General features: G+C 41.9%; 1 protein-coding gene across 1 annotated transcript in view; it reads left to right on the forward strand.

The window, feature by feature from the left end:
• Window positions 1–9650: 9650 nt before the first annotated feature.
• Window positions 9651–19344, forward strand: part of LPCAT1 (lysophosphatidylcholine acyltransferase 1) — a 59247-nt gene continuing 49553 nt past the window's right edge. The window contains exons 1-3 of the mRNA XM_048940476.1: window positions 9651–9880; window positions 16253–16395; window positions 17742–17956. Coding sequence (XP_048796433.1) covers window positions 9764–9880; window positions 16253–16395; window positions 17742–17956 — 475 coding nt within the window. The 5' untranslated portion in view covers window positions 9651–9763. The remainder of the gene's footprint in view (window positions 9881–16252; window positions 16396–17741; window positions 17957–19344) is intronic.

Genomic DNA, 19344 nt, shown 5'->3' on the forward strand with positions numbered 1-19344 from the left:
AAGGGAAAATAAAACTGCAGGTTTTGTCTGTGGTCTCCAGTATCTTTAGCCAGTTCCTGTACAGTAATTGATGTGAGACCAAGAACTGAAAATATGGTGTATGCATATGCATGAATGTATTTGAAACATCTTTTCCTGATACCCAGAGGAGGATCAGGCTGGCTATCAGGAAAGGTTTCTTTGCCAGAAAGTGCTGGGGCACAGGAACAGGCTCTCCAGGGCAGTGGTTACAGCCCCAAGCTTGCTGGAGTTGAAGAAGCATTTGGACAAAGCTCTCAGCCATATGACCTGATTTTTGAGCTGTCCTGTGTGGAGCCAGTTGGACTCAATGATCCTCATGGGTCTCTTCCAACTCAGGATGTTCTGTGATTCTATGATTCTATGAATTATAACTATATATTATAATTTTATATATATGAAGAAGTTGTAAAGCTTCTGCTTAAGTGGGATGCTACTGAGTCATAATTTTTGCATCCTGAGAAACAAATCAATGGCTAGGAATTTAGCATTCATCACTAAGGCAAGTGTTAAGCCAGCGGTGTTCCCCCCATGCATTCTGTGGCTTCTGTCATAACTTGCTTTGGGAATAGCAGTATGGAAATTGTCTTCATTATATCAGATGGCAGAAGACAGAAAACTGATGGCAGAAAAGAGGAAAAGTTACAGAAACAAAATTTTCTCCCATTTTCTGAAGAATCCTGACAAGCAGTTAAAAATAAGGGGGAAATTATTTACAGTGAAGGTGGAGTTTGTCCAAACAAATAGCTGTCCTGAGAAATCTCTGTTTAAGTTATTATAATTTGACTTAACAAATGCTTCATGTTGAAACAGGCTCACTGATACTACTGGGCAGCTACTAGCAGGTTCACCTACTACTCTGAGGGCAGTTGAGCCCTGAATTACATCTCTGCTCAGCTCCTGTCATGTTTTGCTTCTTCTCTGTGACGCTGACTGTGACCATTTTCAGAATCTTCAGACACTGACATGCCTCCTCTGCAGTTCATTATTTTAACTTCTTAGCCAAAGAGGTGAAGTCCACCGCTTCTGGAGCATTGGCCATTCAAGCAAAACACTACATGACTGTCCAGGTTGATTTCTACAACTTATGCCCCAAATCTCAGACAGAGACTTTGGCATTAATTTCAATTTCTGTCTAGAAAGATGCCTAAGCCTTTGAATGTTTAATCATTTTTTTTTTCTCTCCTCATTCCCAAATCTCTAAAACTCTGGGAAAACAGCCTGAGCAAACCAGTATCAGCACAGTACAAGGAAAAAGCTGATAATAGAGAGCTCCTGCTAACAGGTAAGTGGGTACTTGGTGCCAGCTTTTTATACCTTACATAACTGACATAAAAAATCAGTTACCTTCTGGCAAAAGCCAATAAGAACGTGTTAAAATCTGAGTACAAGAATAGTATAGAAAAGGCATTCAAAATAATTACTAGATTTTTAATTTTCACATTAAATTAATACATTCTGTTTTGCTGTTCTTTCTTGTTTTTCATCATGGCTTACCGGTGCAAAACATTTAAATGTTACCCTAGCAAAAAATATTCTGTTCAAAGAATTGCCTTTTTATTGGTGAATTTAAGAAAAGCTGTAGAAAAGCTAAGTACAATCAACCATACTAATTAACCACTCAATTCTCCAACGTCTAGGAATCATCCAGAGCATGAGTAAGAATAGTTAAATCATACTGAGCTCATCCAAGAGCCTATCTAAATTTAACTACTGTATCATGTTAATGAGAGATACAATGCCCTGTGTCCACAAACAGATGGTGTTAGCCCACATTAATAAACTCAGTGGAGAACTTAATATGCTTAGATTTAGATGGGTTATTCCACAGGATGACACAGCTGATGACGCATCCTGAAGCAACATATCTGTATTTGGCAGTTCTTTATCTCTGTGCTTCTGGCTATGCCGTCTGCTCTCCCTGTGCCCTGCCTGGCCTCTGGGTTATCCTGATGGGCACATAAACATGTGCAGCCTTTTGTTGGTCTTATCTGTGGAAGCCAAATTGTTGCACAGCCATATGTAATATTTTTACTTGCATGATCCCTGGATTTCACTGACCTCAGGGAAGATCTGTGCATTCATCTGTTTTTGGAGAGAGGTCAGTGTATGCCCATTCTGTATACATCTATACCTCCCCATACACATACCACATATTTTCCTTTTTCTCTCACTCCAACATATGCACTTGCTTTGAGTCCCTCTTCTCCCAGCAGAGCGGGGCTAGGTACACAAGTGAGAAAAATGTGGCTGCCTGATTCTGCCTTGCCCTGCCTCATCTGAGGGCTGCAGCTGCCAGGGCAGGGGCATGAACTGGGCATAAAGCCACTGGCACTACTACGAGTCCCATATGGTCTCATTTTCACTACTGGCTTGCTTTTGCTCCCCTAATATTCTGCTTCTGAAGGCAACAGATTGGGTCTGGACGTTCTTGCCCAGGGATCTCTTGGCAGATCCTCCTTTTTGCATTTCCAAAACCATAATATGTTTGTATGCTATGTTTTGCATATTTAACCACTGTTAATGTCTTGCAGTAAGTAAATATTTAAAACATATTAAATAATAGACCTTACTACCTCAGAAAAATTAAATGAAGCACTTAATGTGACTGTAAAGTGGTATTTGATGTGATTGAACCATGGTAATAATTTTACCAGGGCTGCTTCTAGTAAATTCATTTATATGAATTTGATGCACCTTACCAGAAACATACAAAATTATTTTTCCCACTGTTTCATTATACAAATAATGCACAGAGCTTCCTAAAATAAATCTTTTCTATACCACTTCACTTATCTCCTGAATAATGATAACCTAGTGTTTTCTAAATAAAGGTTGCCTAATATAAAGCCTCTGTAAATACATACTCTAACTTAGAAATGAGAAATCACAGGAAGCATGTGAAGAAAAACACCCGTGTAAACTAAAAGTTCAAATGTGCTGGAATTCAAAATGCATTTTCATAAGATATTTTCTTATTTGCACAATGGCATAAGCGTAAAGTCTGCAGAAAGCTTAAGATGTTCTTATGTAGTTTATATAATACGATCTGGAATATGGAAAATGTTGACTTGGTACTTAGTGTTTGGACTTGCAGAAATTACCATAATAGTATTATGGAGGTTTTGCTGCTGTATAGTTGGGCATAGGTTTTGGCACAAACTGAGGAAAATTGCTTCTTTCAAGAATAGAATTTGATGAGCACGCATATTCTACCTGCTAACAACACGCATACCAGAAAAGATACAGAAAATAATTTCAGGATTTCATTCCCTACCTTGCAAGATTATCTTCTGTTAGTGACAGAGACTTTTTGATATTCAGGGAAAGAAGAGGGAGAAGTATGAAGGTGAAAAAGTAGTTAACATAGATGTGGAAGTCTACAAGCACAGTTCAGCACTGAAAATATTTGCTGCTTTAATTTGTACCCAGTACACATTATTGCACTATATTTTCATCTTCATATACCATGTGTGTGTGGCCATCTACATACATTGCTCCAAAAGTGATGCTTCCTATTGACTCTACAGCTGATACAAAGAGCACAATAACACTATTATATGATAAAGCAAATTCTCAGCTACAAAACATGATTTTTCAACATAGTCAACACCATTAAACATGTATTTTCACCAGTGATGCAAAGTCTCCACGCTGCACTCAAGAAAATCTGCACCAGTAGAGGTGATCCACTGCTTCACAGCTACTATAATGGCATTATTGTTAGGAAAATGTTGCCCACACTGTTCATTTTTCATCAGTTCAAAAAAAATGGAAGTCAGAAGGTGCCAAATCTGGACTATACAAAGGGTGTGGAAGGAGGACCAGCCAAGACTGGCAATGTACCACATGATTTCAAACTGGTATGGGGCCTGAGCTAATTGTGTTGCAAGAGAAAGGCTGTATTCTTCTTCAAACTGACTGGAAGTTTAAGCTTTGGCTCAATCAGTGTTGCAATGTAGTGATCAGAGTCGATAGTTTGTCTGGGTTCCAGAAAATACAGAAGGATAACTAGTTTTTTATCCCAACAGTGCGCATCATTTTATCCACCGAGGGCTGCATCTTGAACTTTTTCTGCAATGGGGAATTCATATGTTGTCATTTCATGGACTGGACTGCTGTTTTGAGATGAGACACCACATCTCATCACTGGTAATGATGCGATCCAGGAAACTGTTGTCTTCAGCCTCATATCAGTTCCATAGGTCCTGAGGAACTTGTATACTGTGTTCCTTATTTTTCTCTGTGAGCATTCGTGGAGCCCACCTAGCACAAACTCTGTGATATTCCACCATTGCCACCATTGTTTCCAATGCATTGAAGCCATTATTCCCTGGTTATCCACTGATTCTCACAGATGAGCTGATTGAGACGCTCCTCATTTCATGGTGTGACAGCTGTGTGTGGCTGTCCAGAACATCATTGACTTTCACATCACTGCTGCCACTGCTAAAACATAGCTCTCACAACCTCACTGTGTACGCATCCACTCTTTGATCTCCATCGATGTTCAACAAGCATTAATGAATGCCAATAGGTGCCATTTTTTCCACACGGAGGAATTTAGTTATGCACCTTTGCTTCATACATACTTCCATGTCAGACATCATTTGGTCAGATTGCCCCTCTGCTGCCATCTGTCACACAGCAACAAAATTTTGTTGAATATTGGTGAGAAGGTTCAACCTCTACTGCCATGCCACCATCTGCTTCTAACTTTGTGGGCCACAATAATAAAAATAGGAAGCATTACTTTTGGAGCAGTCCTCAAATAAGGATGATTTTTTTCAAGTAAGAACTGAGAATCTAATCTGCATGTGAACCATGTCTAAAAACCAATATATCTAAAGGTACTACCATGAGAGCCTCTGTGGCTTCTTCCTTCTCAGTTTTATTCTACAAACAAGAGGGAGGAATAAAATAAGATGTGGATGCTCTTGAGTAATTATGGCATCATCTCTCACAGACTTCATCCCTGGATGGCCTAATCACCATCCAGTTGCATTTGTCACATGCTGTTCTTTCAGTCCTCTTCATTCCTAAATGAAACTCATAAGTTTTATTGACTGAACCACTTACTGAACGCCAATGTTCTTCTGTATGAACAGCGTATCGAAGACCAGGCTAAAAACATGCTGTGAACACACAATGGAGAGTAATCAAGTGAGATGCAGATCTCAGACCCCAGAGCAATCTGCATTACAGTCTTGGACTTTTGAAAATGTTGAACAAGGCTTCAGTTTTCCCAACTTTCTTTCCATTAACTGGTGAAGGATGGAATCAGCAGAAAGTGTTTCTTGGGCTCAGTCACCTTCTTAGCACTGTCTCCTGTGGCATACAGGAGCAGGATTTATCATTGTATCATGGAACCATAGAATATCTTGAGTTGGAAGAGACACACAAGGATTACTGAGTCCATTTCCGGTCTGCATATAGGATATGCATATATATATTGCCAAATGATATATATATTGCTAAAATTCAAATCCTATGTCTGAGAGTGTTCTTCAAACACCTCTTGAGCTCTGGTAGGCTTGGTGCCCTGGGGAGCCTATTCCAGTGCCTGACCACTTTCTTAGTGAAGAACCTTTTCCTAACATGCAATCTAACTGTCCCCTGACACAGATCCATGACATTCCCTTGGTTCTGTTGCTGTCACCAAAGAGATCAGCACCTGCCTCTCTGCCTCTGTCTCCTACTCTCTGGACTGAACCTACCAAGTGACCTCAACCACTCCTAGTACCTCTTGCACTCTGGACCCTTCACCGTCTTTGTAGCCTTTCTTTGAAGACTCTCTAATAGTTTGAAATCCTTCTTGTATCATAATGCCCAAAACTGCACACTGCTCAAAGTTGAGGTTACACCAGCAAAGCAAAGTGGGACAGTCCCTTCCCTCACCCTGCTGGCAGTGCCAGACCTGATGCACCCCAGAGTACCATTGGCCCTTTTGGCTGCCAGGGCACACTTCTGATTCAGATTCAACTTCCTTCAGCCCCCAGATCCCTTCCTGCAGGACTGCTCTCCAGCTCTCATTCACCAGTCCGTACATACACCCAGGGTTGCCCCATTCGAGGTGCAGAATCTGATACTTATTCTTGTTAAACTTCATATGGTTGGTAGTTGTCCAGTCCTCTCATTTTTCAAGATCTCAAGATGTATGCACTGAGTGTGTACAGCTTAGTGCCTAGAAAAGGCTTTATGGCACCTAGTATCTCTGCCTCTGCTTCAGCTCTCAGGAGACATCATCTCATGGGAGCCAATGAGTTTGTTCTCAATCTCTGAAACCAACACTGGGAATCTTGAGTTGGAAAACACATGTCAAAGTAAGAGAACATTTCTTAAATTACATTTCCTAATAATTTGAGAATTAGATCTAATCTTTTGGGTTAGCTTTTTGTTTTTGTTTTTGGATTCTGGGGGGAGAGGTGGGGTAGGGAAGAGGTTGGGGTTTTTTTTTTTGGTCACAAATTCTTCTAATTTCTTCAGGCTGACAAATCTAAGACTATACAGCACTATCAAAACAAGAAATCACTGTTCTTCCCACAGATTTGCCACTAGGTCCTGCATTCTTTATTGATTCAAGAAAGTAAGGTGGATTCCACACTGCCTCACAGATCAGAAGAAAAACATAAGCATATTATTATTACAAAATCTGTATTACTGCCAGTAATGAAACATAAATATATTTGATCTTTATTTTCATGGAATACATCGGTTTTCAAATATATTTTGAATCTGTCTTTATATTTAAACATTGAATATATTTGCATCAAGAATCATGAGGTAAAAATAAGAAAAAATACTGCAAAGAAAAACGAATATGTGAAATCAACTGTAAAAATGTTGTTTTAAGGGCAGAGGTGTGATAGAAGTGTGCTTGAGCATTTATCAGCTGATTTTGTCAAACGGCCATTAAGGTCAAGGACCATCTTAAAAATCAAAGCAAGGGCTTTTTCTAGGAGTGAAATTATATTATTATTTTTAAATAAAGTTTAGTGCTGTGGTCAACATATTTGCTCTTTTATGAACATTTATTTGATATATTTTAGAGAAAGACACTTCAGTTCAGCAGTTAAATATTGAATATTCGTTTTCCAACTTCAGGGTTCACAGAGGCATGTTTCATAATGAATATTTGTGTGCTTTTTATATGTGAGTCATCTTATTTGTACAGCTCCCTATAAATCATCTGAATGAGTGACAGAAAGGACCAATTAGAGCTTTTGTGCACTGTGGTAGAATGGCACTTAGATGTTTGTGCAATCTCATTTCAATAGTTTCAGGTTCCACAGTTTCCCTGAGGAGATTATTTGAGAGCTTACCGCAATTTATTCTCATGATAGTCAGCTTCAACATTTCCTTTTCCAATTGTATCATAATACTCTTACATCCAACATTATGTATTACGCATTTTCTCCTCCTATGAAGCAAGTTAGGTTCCATAAATCCTGCAATAAATTGGTCACCTCTTCCTATGTCCTTGTATGTCCTTATTAGATGAGCTATATAACACGAGTGCCTTGACAGCAACATCATGGTTAGGGCTCCTTTGTGATTTGCACAAAAAGTAACAGTCAGACCTCGATGTTATAGCCATACTTCAGTCAATCATTTAATTAATTCACAAGAAAAAAATATTTCTTATTGACTAAGTATTTGGGCTATGGAACAACTAACCGCCTAAATCCAGCGGTTTTGGATTGGTTTGCTGATAGCTGATAGCAAACCAATATATACGTTATAAAACACTGCTCATTTTTATGCACACTTGCACAGTGTTAGCTCTGTTTTCTTGGGGTCATATAATAACCATCCAGGAGCAAGTTTCATCATGCATCTCTGAAAGGATCCAGGCAAGCTTTCCAGTTCACTGCACAGAAAAGAGTATTGTCAGATAAGCATGCTTTATTCTGTCCTGTCAGTCCACCCCCCACCCTCATGTTTACTGTATGCCAAATTGGTGTGCTTGCAGACCCCAAGCCTGCCTTCTCTATTCAAGCCCTACCATGAGATTGCCCCTGCGCTAAGGTTCATGCTCAGTTCCTTCCATTCCTGGGGGAATTTTTTTACACAAGACCTTTAATGTCAAAGCCACACTTGTTCCTCTAGTATTACTCATTCATACACATGTAAATTGATTTACTGTACACAAATACCATTAGTACAACCCAACAACCATATCAGATATCCTGCGCTGGGACCTTATCTGCAAGTTTGTTTCAAGAAGTTTGTTTGAAGCTTTTAGACAATCCAAGTCCGAAGCTCCCATTCCAGAAGCATGGCTTGTACTGCTTGGAAATACACATATATTTGACTATATAATCTGCTTGAAAGTGTTAATTTTACTAGGCAGTCCAGATGATGCTGCAGTTGCTCTCACAGCAGTTTACCAGGTAACAGTTTAGCACCTCCACAGATCTCATTAACAGCGAGGGTTTTTTTGATCTTTGGTACAAATCTTTGAAAGGCACCAGGAAACTCCCAAATCACGATGGCTAGATTTTCAACATTCTTGGTCTTTCAAAAGTAAATAACTGTCTGTGTAACATGTTTAAATGATACTGCAGATACAGCATTAACCATCAGAAATGCACATAGAATATCCCAGCTGGAAGCGGCCCTTAAGGATCACCAAGTCAGGCTTCTGGAGTTGGCAAGACATTGATCATAGGACTTAGAGACAGTTCTGCACTTCTAAGACTAATGATTACAAACAGCAAAGGCGTTACAGATTTATATTTACTTTTATGTGTAAGGTCATCATTGTTCTGTAACACCTATGAGATGGTCAACACTAACAGCATCGATAAATATTTCTTCATCAACTGTCTTACATATCTTTGGTACTGTTTGATTTGTGGTTGGAGTCAACAGCGAAGGGCTGTGTCAGACACCCAGCTGGATGTCTTGAAATCTGGCACAACACCAGCGCTTTATGAAATACAAAGGAAGTTCTTGAGAACTAAAGATTTATTAAGATCCAACCTTAGCTATTTCCTTATCCGTCTCTTTCAAGATCCGAGGGTGCAAATGAGAGGGGAGGGAAAGAAAAAGAAAAAAACAGCCTAGGCTTGCTTGGAGCAAAAGGTCCACAGCACATCTGGAAGCATCTCCTGATGCCTCATGCTGCTTGTCGGCAGGGAGACGCTGGCCCCACGCTACCTCTCCCGTTCCGTTACTGCCAGCGTGAAAGAACCGTCTTCGCCTCAGAGGGATTGCCCTTATCCCTTTTTTCCCGTTTTCCGACACTCTGTCTCGCGGTGCCCAGCAGAGAGCTTTCCCACAGCCCGCAGCACCACACGCACGGGGCGAGAGGGTAGCGGGTCCGCCCGAGGTGCAGCCCCTCGGCCTGGGCCCCACGCGAGGACCTCGGCCGTTGCCCCCCGATGCCGCCGAGGGGTTGGGGCGGCCTTAGCTCTGTCCCCGGCGGCGGGAGGTCCCTGTGAGGAGCGTAACCGTCGCTGCGGGGGGCGGCATGAGGCGAGGAGAAAGCGCGCCCCCGCCTCATACCCCCACCCCCCCGCAATCCTCCCAACCGACGCGGAAACCGGCGCCGGCCGAGCAGCTGTAGCCGGCGCGCAGGACGCATGCGCGGCCCCCAGGAGGGCGGGGGCCGGCGCCTAGCGGGGAGCGAGCCGCCGCCGCTGCCCGCCGCCGCCACCGCCGCCTGCGGAGCAGCGGTCTCCGCGCAGCGCCCTCGCTCTTTTCCTTTCCTCTTTCTCTCTCCTCGCGGCCCTTCCCCGCCATGAAGCTGAGCAGCCGCGGCCGGGGATGCTGCGTGGCCGGCAGCCGGGAGCGCGGGCCGCCGCCGCGGAGCCCCTTCGTGCACCAGCTGCGCTTCAGCCCCCTGGAGAAAACCAAGGTGGGGGCGCGCGGGCTCGGCCCCGCCGCGACGTGAGCTGGGCGGCGGGCGGGGGCGGCTCTGCGAGGGGGCGGCGGGGTGCGCGCAGCCGGGCGGGGGCGAGGCCGTGAGGAGAGGGCGCGGGGTGCGCCTTCACTTCACTGCCGCTTCTCCTCTCCGCTCCACAATTATCATTTTTTTTCTATCGTTATTACGTGGGGGGGTGTGGGGGAGCGTTCCTGTAGACGCTCCCTCTTCCATTGTCGAGCTGAGGGATGCGCACCGAAGGATCCCGCCGCTCCGAAGTTTGGCCCCGCGTAAAGAACGCCGGCGGCGCGGTTTGCGCGCTGTGCGGGAGGCGGCGGGAAGCGGTGTGGAAGTGGCGGCGCGGATGGGAACCCCCACCCGCCTTTGCCGCCTCCCCGCAGGGTTAGCAGGGGGTGGGTGGCCCTGGCGGGGGCTCTGGAGAGGATTTGGGTCGCTGCCTGGGTGGAGGAACGCCACGAAGGGCTCCTCGGGTAGGGACCGGCCAGCCGTGTTACTTCCATCGCGGTAGCACTTGAGGAACGTTCATTTAAAGCAGTTGTTTTGGGTGCCTGAAGCCTACGGTGCCTGCAGCACCACACGCATATCAACACAGAAATTAAAATCTGCTGCTATTGAACCTGTCACATCAAGGCTCTTTGGAGCCAACCTGAATTTAATTTCTCTTTGGATTGGAGTTCGTTGTTGCTTTGCCTGATTGTTGTCTGGGCCCTGAGGACAAGACACATATGGCCTGATTTACAAAACGTTGGAATGTGCCCCGCGTTAAGTACCTGACAGCTAAGGAATTCGTAGCAGGCTGCAATGGAAAGGATTCTTACTTGTTTTTTAATCGAGACGGACCAACGCTGAATTCAGTGGTTGCTGATAAATTGTTTCAACAGGGAGAGGAGGTTTATGTCATTTGTCTCATTCAATTTATACCTGGAGCTTCTTCAATAAATCACAAGGTTGTAATGATTTCAGCATAACCCTGTCTCATCCTTTATGCCACGGTCTCTGTGTAATTAATGAGTTAGAAGTCTGTAACGGAGCAGAGGGAAGCGAAGGTAGCATGTGGTCTTGTGCATTCTGATTGTTTTGTTATAATGAGACACAATGTTTTACTTTGCATTGTCAATGTATCTTTCTAATGCTACTGTCTGCTTGTTTACTTACAAGGAATTTTAGATGGACAATCAGGAGGGCAGAGCAGCGGTTTCGTAGTATTTCCAGTCTCCTATGAGCTACTGGCACTGTTGATCTGTTTGTCTTAACAGATCTTCAGCCACTTCAACTCAGTGACCGCTTATAGAGCATATCTCCCTCCTTATGTAGGCTGCTCTGGACATCTGTATCATATGTGAGCTTTGGCACTGGGTTTCAAAGATTTATTTCCAGTGAAAACTGTAATCTGTGTTTAAAGCTCTGTAGTCTTTTGCAGTGTGCAGACCAAAGGAACAGCCTCATCAAAGCATGGCTCAGTTTTGCTTTTAAAGTGAACGTTATGGGTGCACAGTGGTACAAAGTCATTTAACCTGGACTTTCTCATAATCTTATTTCTGCATTTCTATGAGGAAGAATCATGCAAGCTGACATACAGAACTGTGACAGAGGTTTTTATTTGCTGTAATGATTCTCTCCTAGCCTCTTTTCTTAATTAAGAAAATGGTTATGCTTGAATTAGAAGCTGCTAAAGGAGAGCTGTGAAACTTTCACTTGCGTGAAATGCTGCTCTCCCAGAAAAAGAGGCTTCTTGAACAGGGAGGCTCCTTCACAGTCAATTACAGCAGTGTGCATTCTCCTTCACGCAGTCCTGGCCCGTCACTAAGAGTTCAGCATGAAGTATTACAGCTGAACTCACTTCCTGTTCAGCTGGAGGCGCAGACTGTGCCACAGGTTTCTCTGTCAGCTCTGTGAATCTAACAGGGCTCAGTTCTGGGTCTGCGCTGCCTAATCAGAGAAGGCCAGGAATGTGTGGGGACTGGAGGTTTCGTGGAGGTAGTGGGGAAAGAAGACTGGGAGACAAGACTGCTTTGTCTGAGGGACTGTTGCCTGTGGCTGATGGACTATCGGATAGATCCATTATCTTCACTGCCACCTCAGCTCGTGCTCTGCAAGAGGTTGGATTAACTTTTTTGCTTTTTAATGCAAATCAAAGTAAATGCATCTTGAAACACTTCAGCCTGAGACTGGGCATGAAGAAGTGGAAAATAAATGGACCAGACAACCACAAAGAGGGAAAAGAAGGGCAAAAATAATCCATTTGAGAACTAAGAAATTGTTCAGATCTCTTTATTGGTTTCATAAAAACTGGAGGTAACAATGTAAATGCATTGCGTGTCATACTTCTGTAGAAATTATGATTATTTGGCCCTAATCTGAGAATAACAGTGGAATAATTTCTGAAGCTACATGTTTTATTTTCAATACTACCAGGAAAAGATTCTTTCTGGAAGAAAGGTAGACAGACATGGCTTCATTAATCACAAGTTTCATTCATCCGAATATGTTCTGGACAGGTATCTTGTAAGTCAGATGTTGTTCCTAGTCAGTCCTAGTGTTACAGAACAGGCAGAAGCATACTGAAGCTCTCACAGAGCATTTGTAGCTTTATTTTCCTGCTGCTTTAAAACTCAATATGGTTCCATCTTTCTTGCTTCCAGTATTTCTGGCCTTTATTGCACTAGTGCTGGTGTTCCTCTGGTGTCTTGGTGAGCCGATTTGGCTCATTAAAACAGCAGACTGTTGTGTTTTTCTGTGGTCTGATTGTTTCTCTTTTGTTTTGCTGGGATTGCTTTTCTTCAGTTTAATGAGCTGCGTTGGCTCACTGCAAGCTCAGATGAGTGCTAGAACTGACCCAAGGGGAGTGTGAACAGGACCACCCTCTTTAGCAGCGATGATTGGTTAGGTTGGCTTAGTCACACATGAAAATATCTACTCCTGTTATTATCTCCATAAATATGTCAATCAGGGCACTTGCAGAGTGGGAAAGCAGGTGGTAAGAGAAGTGTCGAAGGGTAAATTTCTCACTCTTTCAGTGCCATCCTTGTTGAGATGGATTTTAGTTAGTGAAAAAGTGAAAGTGTGGGGCAAGATTAGTCTCTGACATATTTAAAAAGAAAAAAAAAATCAGAGTGAACATGCAGTTCACTGGTCTGTTTTCCTTTGGCTTTGTAGTAATTCGTGGAATTTTTTTTTTGTGAATAAGCTACTTAATGATTCCCACTGTATTGTTAATTTCAAAGATGCATCTCTTTCAACTTTTTAATGAGAGGTATGATGTTGACATTCAAGAGACGGGAAACTGAGACAATCACAAAAAGGAAGTTTACTCTGATTCTCAGGCTCGGTGCTTAGATACGTAGGACCTGATGGTTTAGGGAACTTACAAAGTATCTAAGTTTGTATCTGATACCTTCATTTTAAGTTCTTACTCAAATCAGAATGTGGGGCTTCTGAACAAGGAACACATGATACCTTTTTAGTTTAAGAGACTTGCTAAAAACTAACTAGAATCCTTCAGAATAAAAGACGTTAATTGAGCTGTAGTCAAAAAAGAAAATTGGTCATGAGCTGCACCCCCTAAGGTAGAGATCCAGATGGATCTTGAGTTTTCTTTAAAATGTGAATATCTGTGTCTTTTAGGTACGTATGAATGATATTTACAAGAATTCATAATATTAATAACAAATATGTCTGTGTGGCTGAGTGTACTGAATATGTAGAAGTAATGATCACTGTGTAAGACCAGACACTCTGAAACTAAGACACCTGTACAAGGCTGGACCAGGAGCGCAGCATGTCTCCTTCGTTTGATCTCTGGTAACAACCAGCAGGGACGGGATCTTCCCAGGTTTTAGGGGACTGAAGCTTTCTTACTCAGGAGGATGTCTGAATGCACTCTGAACTGTTTTGCAAATGCTTGTGTCCTTCCTGATTCCAAACCTTCTTCAGGGGCTGAATGTAGTCCTTCTCTCTCCTAGCAAACTTCTTATGCTCACAGGTATTTCACTGCCACCTGCTTGAAAAAAGAAAAGAGCAGGGGTCACAGTGGGTACGTGGAACTGCTGCTTGTTTGCTTGCTTTCTCCAAACACAGAAGACCAAGAGACCTTTTCTACACATTTATGACATCGTTCAAGATCTTGTGGATGCAGCAGCCGTTTCTCTTCTGCTGTGTGGCTCTGAAGTGAACATGATACAAAAGATGCTGTGCACATACAATTGACTGTACAGGTCACTCCCAGTCAGTCAACTGCCCTTTTGTAACTAACCAGAGAAGGAGACTTGGAGGAGTGGGAGGGAGAGTGCATGAATCTCAGGGAACTGAGTCCTCACCTGCGTTTTCCTCTTTATTTTTTTTCTCCACAGCTGGTCCCTTCCTTCTGAGGAACCTGGGAGGCAGCTGCTCTCTTTTCTTCGGTTTGCAGATAAATACTCCCCTATTTTCTGAGTTTTCTTGAGTCTTCTGAAGTGTTTGAACCCTTGGTTGTCTCTAGTTTTTTTTCTTATTATTGCTTCAAATCAATACTTGTGTCTGTGTTTCTCATTCTCCTCATCCAACCTCATTTGCAAATTCAGATCTTGCTTGTCATTTTTTCTTCTCATGCAGCTTCTAGAACTCTTATGTTTCTTTGCACTCATCTATTTCTTCCCTCTTTCCCCACAGTCTGAGTGAAGCTTTATTAAACAGCTGAGGTGACTTAATTGCTCACTGCTACCAGAAGTGGTGGTCTTGTCTGTGGGCTGTTCTGACTACTGCTACTTAAGGAAGTTAAACTGTTTTATTTGGGGAAAATGTTGTATCCAAGGGGAAAAAAATTATTTCTGATGTGGCAAGCTGAAGTCGTTCACCTTGAAACTGGAATCTTGTTTTGAGTTATGAGATGATGGTGCCAGTCTGAACCATTATTGTAAAATCTAGCTAAAATGAGTGGGCTACCTAGGAAACAGGGAGCTCAGGGTTGTTTTTTTCTGCCATGTGTTCCCTACATCTACCCTAGACCTAGCTTTTGGGCAGCTGTGGAGTTTAGTGAGCTGTTCTGGGAAGTGAGAAGAAGTGTGAACTGGTCAGTGGAAAACTGAGCTCCATGGTGACTGGATCTGCATCATGGAAGAAGAGGAGAATATGAATGATGCTTTCCACAACAGCCTGGACATGCATCAGATTAAACACGATACGAGATAGTACCTCATGCCTCATTTCTCAGCCTTGCTGAGCTATTATGATACTGAGAAGTACTTTTCTATGACATCTGAGTCACCTGTGAATGTATACCTTATTTCCTTTGGAATTCTTTCTTCACTTGTTGCCTCTATCATTTCATAGCATCTTATCCATCTTCTGCTAGCTTCCTCTGTATAGCTAGAGGAGCATTAGTGCTACCCCAGTCAGCCATCAGTTTATGATTTCACTCTTTCCCCTAGCCAGTCATTTGAAGCCGTAACCTCCACTTGCTTTTATTCTGTCCTTTGAGAAGGATGGGATTTTTGGCACCTGCAACTGTTTCTTCTAACAGGTCGATCATTACGTAAATGGTTGTTGAGCTGTGCTTTCTGTAAGGTGGTTCCAGACAGCTTAAGGAAGGCCAGGCCCTACATTTGGGAGAATTCTACGAAAGAATATGGGAGAAGTTCCAACACAATATCTTTTGCACTGAAGTTGAAGGCAGAGGACTAGATGGTTGGGATTGGACTCTCTGATAACTGGAGTGGTGAGAGGAGGTGTAGAAGCAACTGGGTTCATTGTGGCTTCTGGAAGAAGACAACTTGTTCAAAATCTCTGCTTTCTCCGGGGTTTATGCCTATTAACACTGATCTGGAGCAGACATTTGCATGTGTATTTAGATGTTTATCTAGGGCTGTTTCTGTACAGCATTCCCCACAGTTTCTGGTTACAAGAATATCCTACAGAGGAGCTGATATCTGCCCCATCCTGGAAAAGCTTTCCAGGTTGGATTGTATTGCCATGTGAGTGCACCTTGCTGAAGAAGTGCACATCACTGCTCTGATGGGCTGACTCCACAACAATTCAGTCAGATTTACAATGCACCCATGCTAAATATTTACTTTATATGATGCTGCAGAGAAGAAAAAAGATGCGGATGTAGCAGCTAACATTGGCTCTGAAGAAGTGCAGAAAGCTGACTGGTAGTGTTTTAAGACAGTGACTGTGTTTCAACTAATTCAGATCTGCGAATACAAAGTCGTTGCACATATACATTACAACTGTTTGATTGGGTTTGAAGCACGTTCTGCTGTTTTTCAATGCTAGGTATTTGCTATTTAAAAATGCAGTTTATAGGAACTACTGTTTCTTGCAGTCTAAAATTGTGTTAGATTAACTCATTTGTTCTGGTTTTTCCAGATTGCCTTCATGACCTTGACTCTATTTCCTATCCGACTCTTCTTTGCTGCTTTTATGATGTTGCTGGCCTGGCCTTTTGCATTCATTGCTTCAATGGGATGTGATGAGCAAGAGCTTGAAAAGCCCCTCTCCTGGTGGCGAAAGTGAGTAACTGATGTAGCACAATACTGATGTAGTGCAGGTACCATGGACCGGCTTTCCTTTTCAAAATAAAAATACAAACAGTATTTACATATTTTCTTAAGTTAGGAGACAAAAAATACCTAACAGAATACCCTGAAAATGTTTGATTTACCATATGGCTCAAGAATTACAGGAGGAAAATAGCTAATTGTTTGCCTCTTACTATTATAGAGGATGTAGAATGAAGCTTCGTTGTGGTATCCTTCAATTTCAATTACTTCCATAATGTTAAAAAGATTGACACTATGAAATGTGCCCAGGCTTCATATTCTGTTATTTTAAACTGTTTCACTCCACTGTTTCCTTCTCTGTAATGAATTGACAGAACTTCTGTTGATTCTCTGAGGGCTTGCCCTATGCTTTGGTGCTCATTAATAAGGCTGTGCTTGTGTTGATATTGGAATGCTAATTAAGGTACAATGTAAGGTGGTGTTCACCCATCCATGAAAACTGCGGCTTAAGAAGCAAGGGAGGAGTGGTGTACCACTTCTTCTGTAAAAAAAAAAAACATTAAATGTATGAGCTGGCACTAGAGTGAGGGAAGTTGATTACATTTTGCATCACAGGAGGTAAGGAGGCTGAGAACTGCAGAGGCATGTCACTTTACATTTAATTTGGAGTGAATTCAGCATATGACTGAAGGAATAATGGACTGCCTTCAGTCTTGCATACCGTTATTTTCAACCTTTATCCACGTGAGGATAATCATCTGTGGAGGTTAGGCTTTGCACCCTGTTGGTTCAAAGTGAATGCTTCTCTTTTCATGACTGCCTAGCAGTAAAGAATACACTTTAAGAGATAGAGGGAAGAAAGTGAAATATTTTCAGAGCTCCCAGGTACGTCCTGTGTGCATCCCCCTGTTTAAGAATCTCTGCCCTTTGCTGCTGCAGTGGCTTTTGAGTAAACTTGAATCCAGGAATGAGGGTTGATGCATTCTAAGCAGTGTTTTAATAGTATTTTTTTGTGTGTGGGGGATCAATTTATAGGGACTTTTTGGTATTACTGGAAAGCATTATTAGATATTGTATATAAGCAATTCAACAGGCTCAGCCCAAATAAAAATTAATTCAATGAAAAAATAAATGTGAACATTATTATGATTTGAAAATATTAATATTCAGGAATGAAATGAAATGGAGTGGTAGCTTACCTTGAAAGTGCTATTAAGCTTACACAGAAAGAAAATCACAGTGTTAGTATGTAAGCTGTGTCTGTATTTTGTCATGCTAATAGTTCTTATATAATGTTTTTTCATCATTTTAGAGTATCCCTGTAGAAGTGTAACTGTTATTTGAACTCTTTTCAGGGTGGTGGACGTTTTGCTGAAAGCTATCATGAGAATGATGTGGCTTGCTGGTGGATTCCACTGGATAAATGTAAAAGGCAGACGAGCGTTGCCGGCAGAAGCAGCAATATTAACTGTGGCTCCCCATTCTTCTTACTTTGATGCCATTCCAGTAACTATGACCTTTGCCTCCATTGTGATGAAAGCAGAAAGCAAAGATATTCCTGTCTGGGGAAGTAAGTTGGTAGACGATCGTTTTTCATTTTTAAAGAAAAAATGATTATTCAGTAACTTCACTAGTTTGGCATGAGAAGGCCTGACACACAAAGAAAAAAACAGCAATATTTTTTCAACACAACTAATGGAAAAGCAAATTAAGATGGGGCAAAGGGCGGCCCATAGAGAAAGTCTACCAAAGCTGTTTTTTTCTTTAGTTTGGAGTGCAATCCTAGGAATGTTTCAGGAGTGGAGTCCGCCTGGAAGGTGCGCTGCTCATCTCTCATGCATGAGTAAGCTTGTTTCAGGCAGTTTGTAAAAGAGCAGTAAAGCAGATTGTTGCAGATAACCAAGTCAGTAGTGTTTAAACAATCAGTGTAGATGTTCATGGTATTTTGAGATAGATTTGTGATTTTTATTTACTGATGCAATTATGCCAAGGATATTTGAGAGCTCTTAGAGTTATGTGCTTCTGACTGAATTGTTTCCACAAACACCTTAAAGAAATTCATGCTACTATGTTTAGGGACCAGCAAAGTTTAGAAGATGTTGCTGTGTCTCACTGCGTAGATTTTAAGGATAATCTAAAAGGGGGAGAAAATTTTTATTTGGCCTTTGACTAGAGATGTGTGAACACAAATGCATAAACAAAAGTTCTGTTGCAACTTAGTGGAATCGGGCTGTTTTATGTTGACATCCTCTAATGTCATTGGACAGTGTGGTTTTAAGAATGTGTTTTAAATCAGCATCTGTCAGTCATATTTCTGAGTGGTTACATCTGGATGCTTCATATAGGGAGCTTCTTGGCAATGTGCCTCTGCATCAAGTAAAACAGGCCAGAATGGTAGCTGTACCTCAATTTCCTGGAGTATTCTACTAACGAGAGGGTAGTGAAAGATCTGTGTGAAAGTTAAAAGAAACTTTGAACAAAAATAATGTAGGCCTGTGTTTTTGAAAATAAATATATACAAACAAGCATAGTGTGAAATAAAAATAAAATTAACTCCAATGTCCAGTATTGAAAGAAAATCTTGTTGTGAGATGGCATGTTGTCACTGCTGTACAGTATACAGGTGTCCAGGGTGAACTGGGCTTTAGGAGCAAGGATAGGTTTATCTTTTTTTCTCAGATGCTTCAGTTGACTGTTTAATAATTGCCTGCTCAGCAAAATAAATTGGTCCATATGGAGCTCTTTGCTTTTAACCGGATTCTTTGGAGAACTTAAATGATGTAACTGCAGGTCATGTTCTGATACTGACATATGATGAAGTGGAAGAATGATATTCAGCAGAATGCCATAATTGCTGCTTGACATTAGATTCAGAGAAGACTAGTGAAAAAGTCTGAGGAACAGCTAGAGGGATACAGAGATTGCAGTTGCTTTGGATTTAGCACTAATAATGCACAC

This window comes from Lagopus muta, chromosome 3 (assembly GCF_023343835.1).
Source record: "Lagopus muta isolate bLagMut1 chromosome 3, bLagMut1 primary, whole genome shotgun sequence".
Classification (NCBI taxonomy): Eukaryota; Metazoa; Chordata; class Aves; order Galliformes; family Phasianidae; genus Lagopus; species Lagopus muta.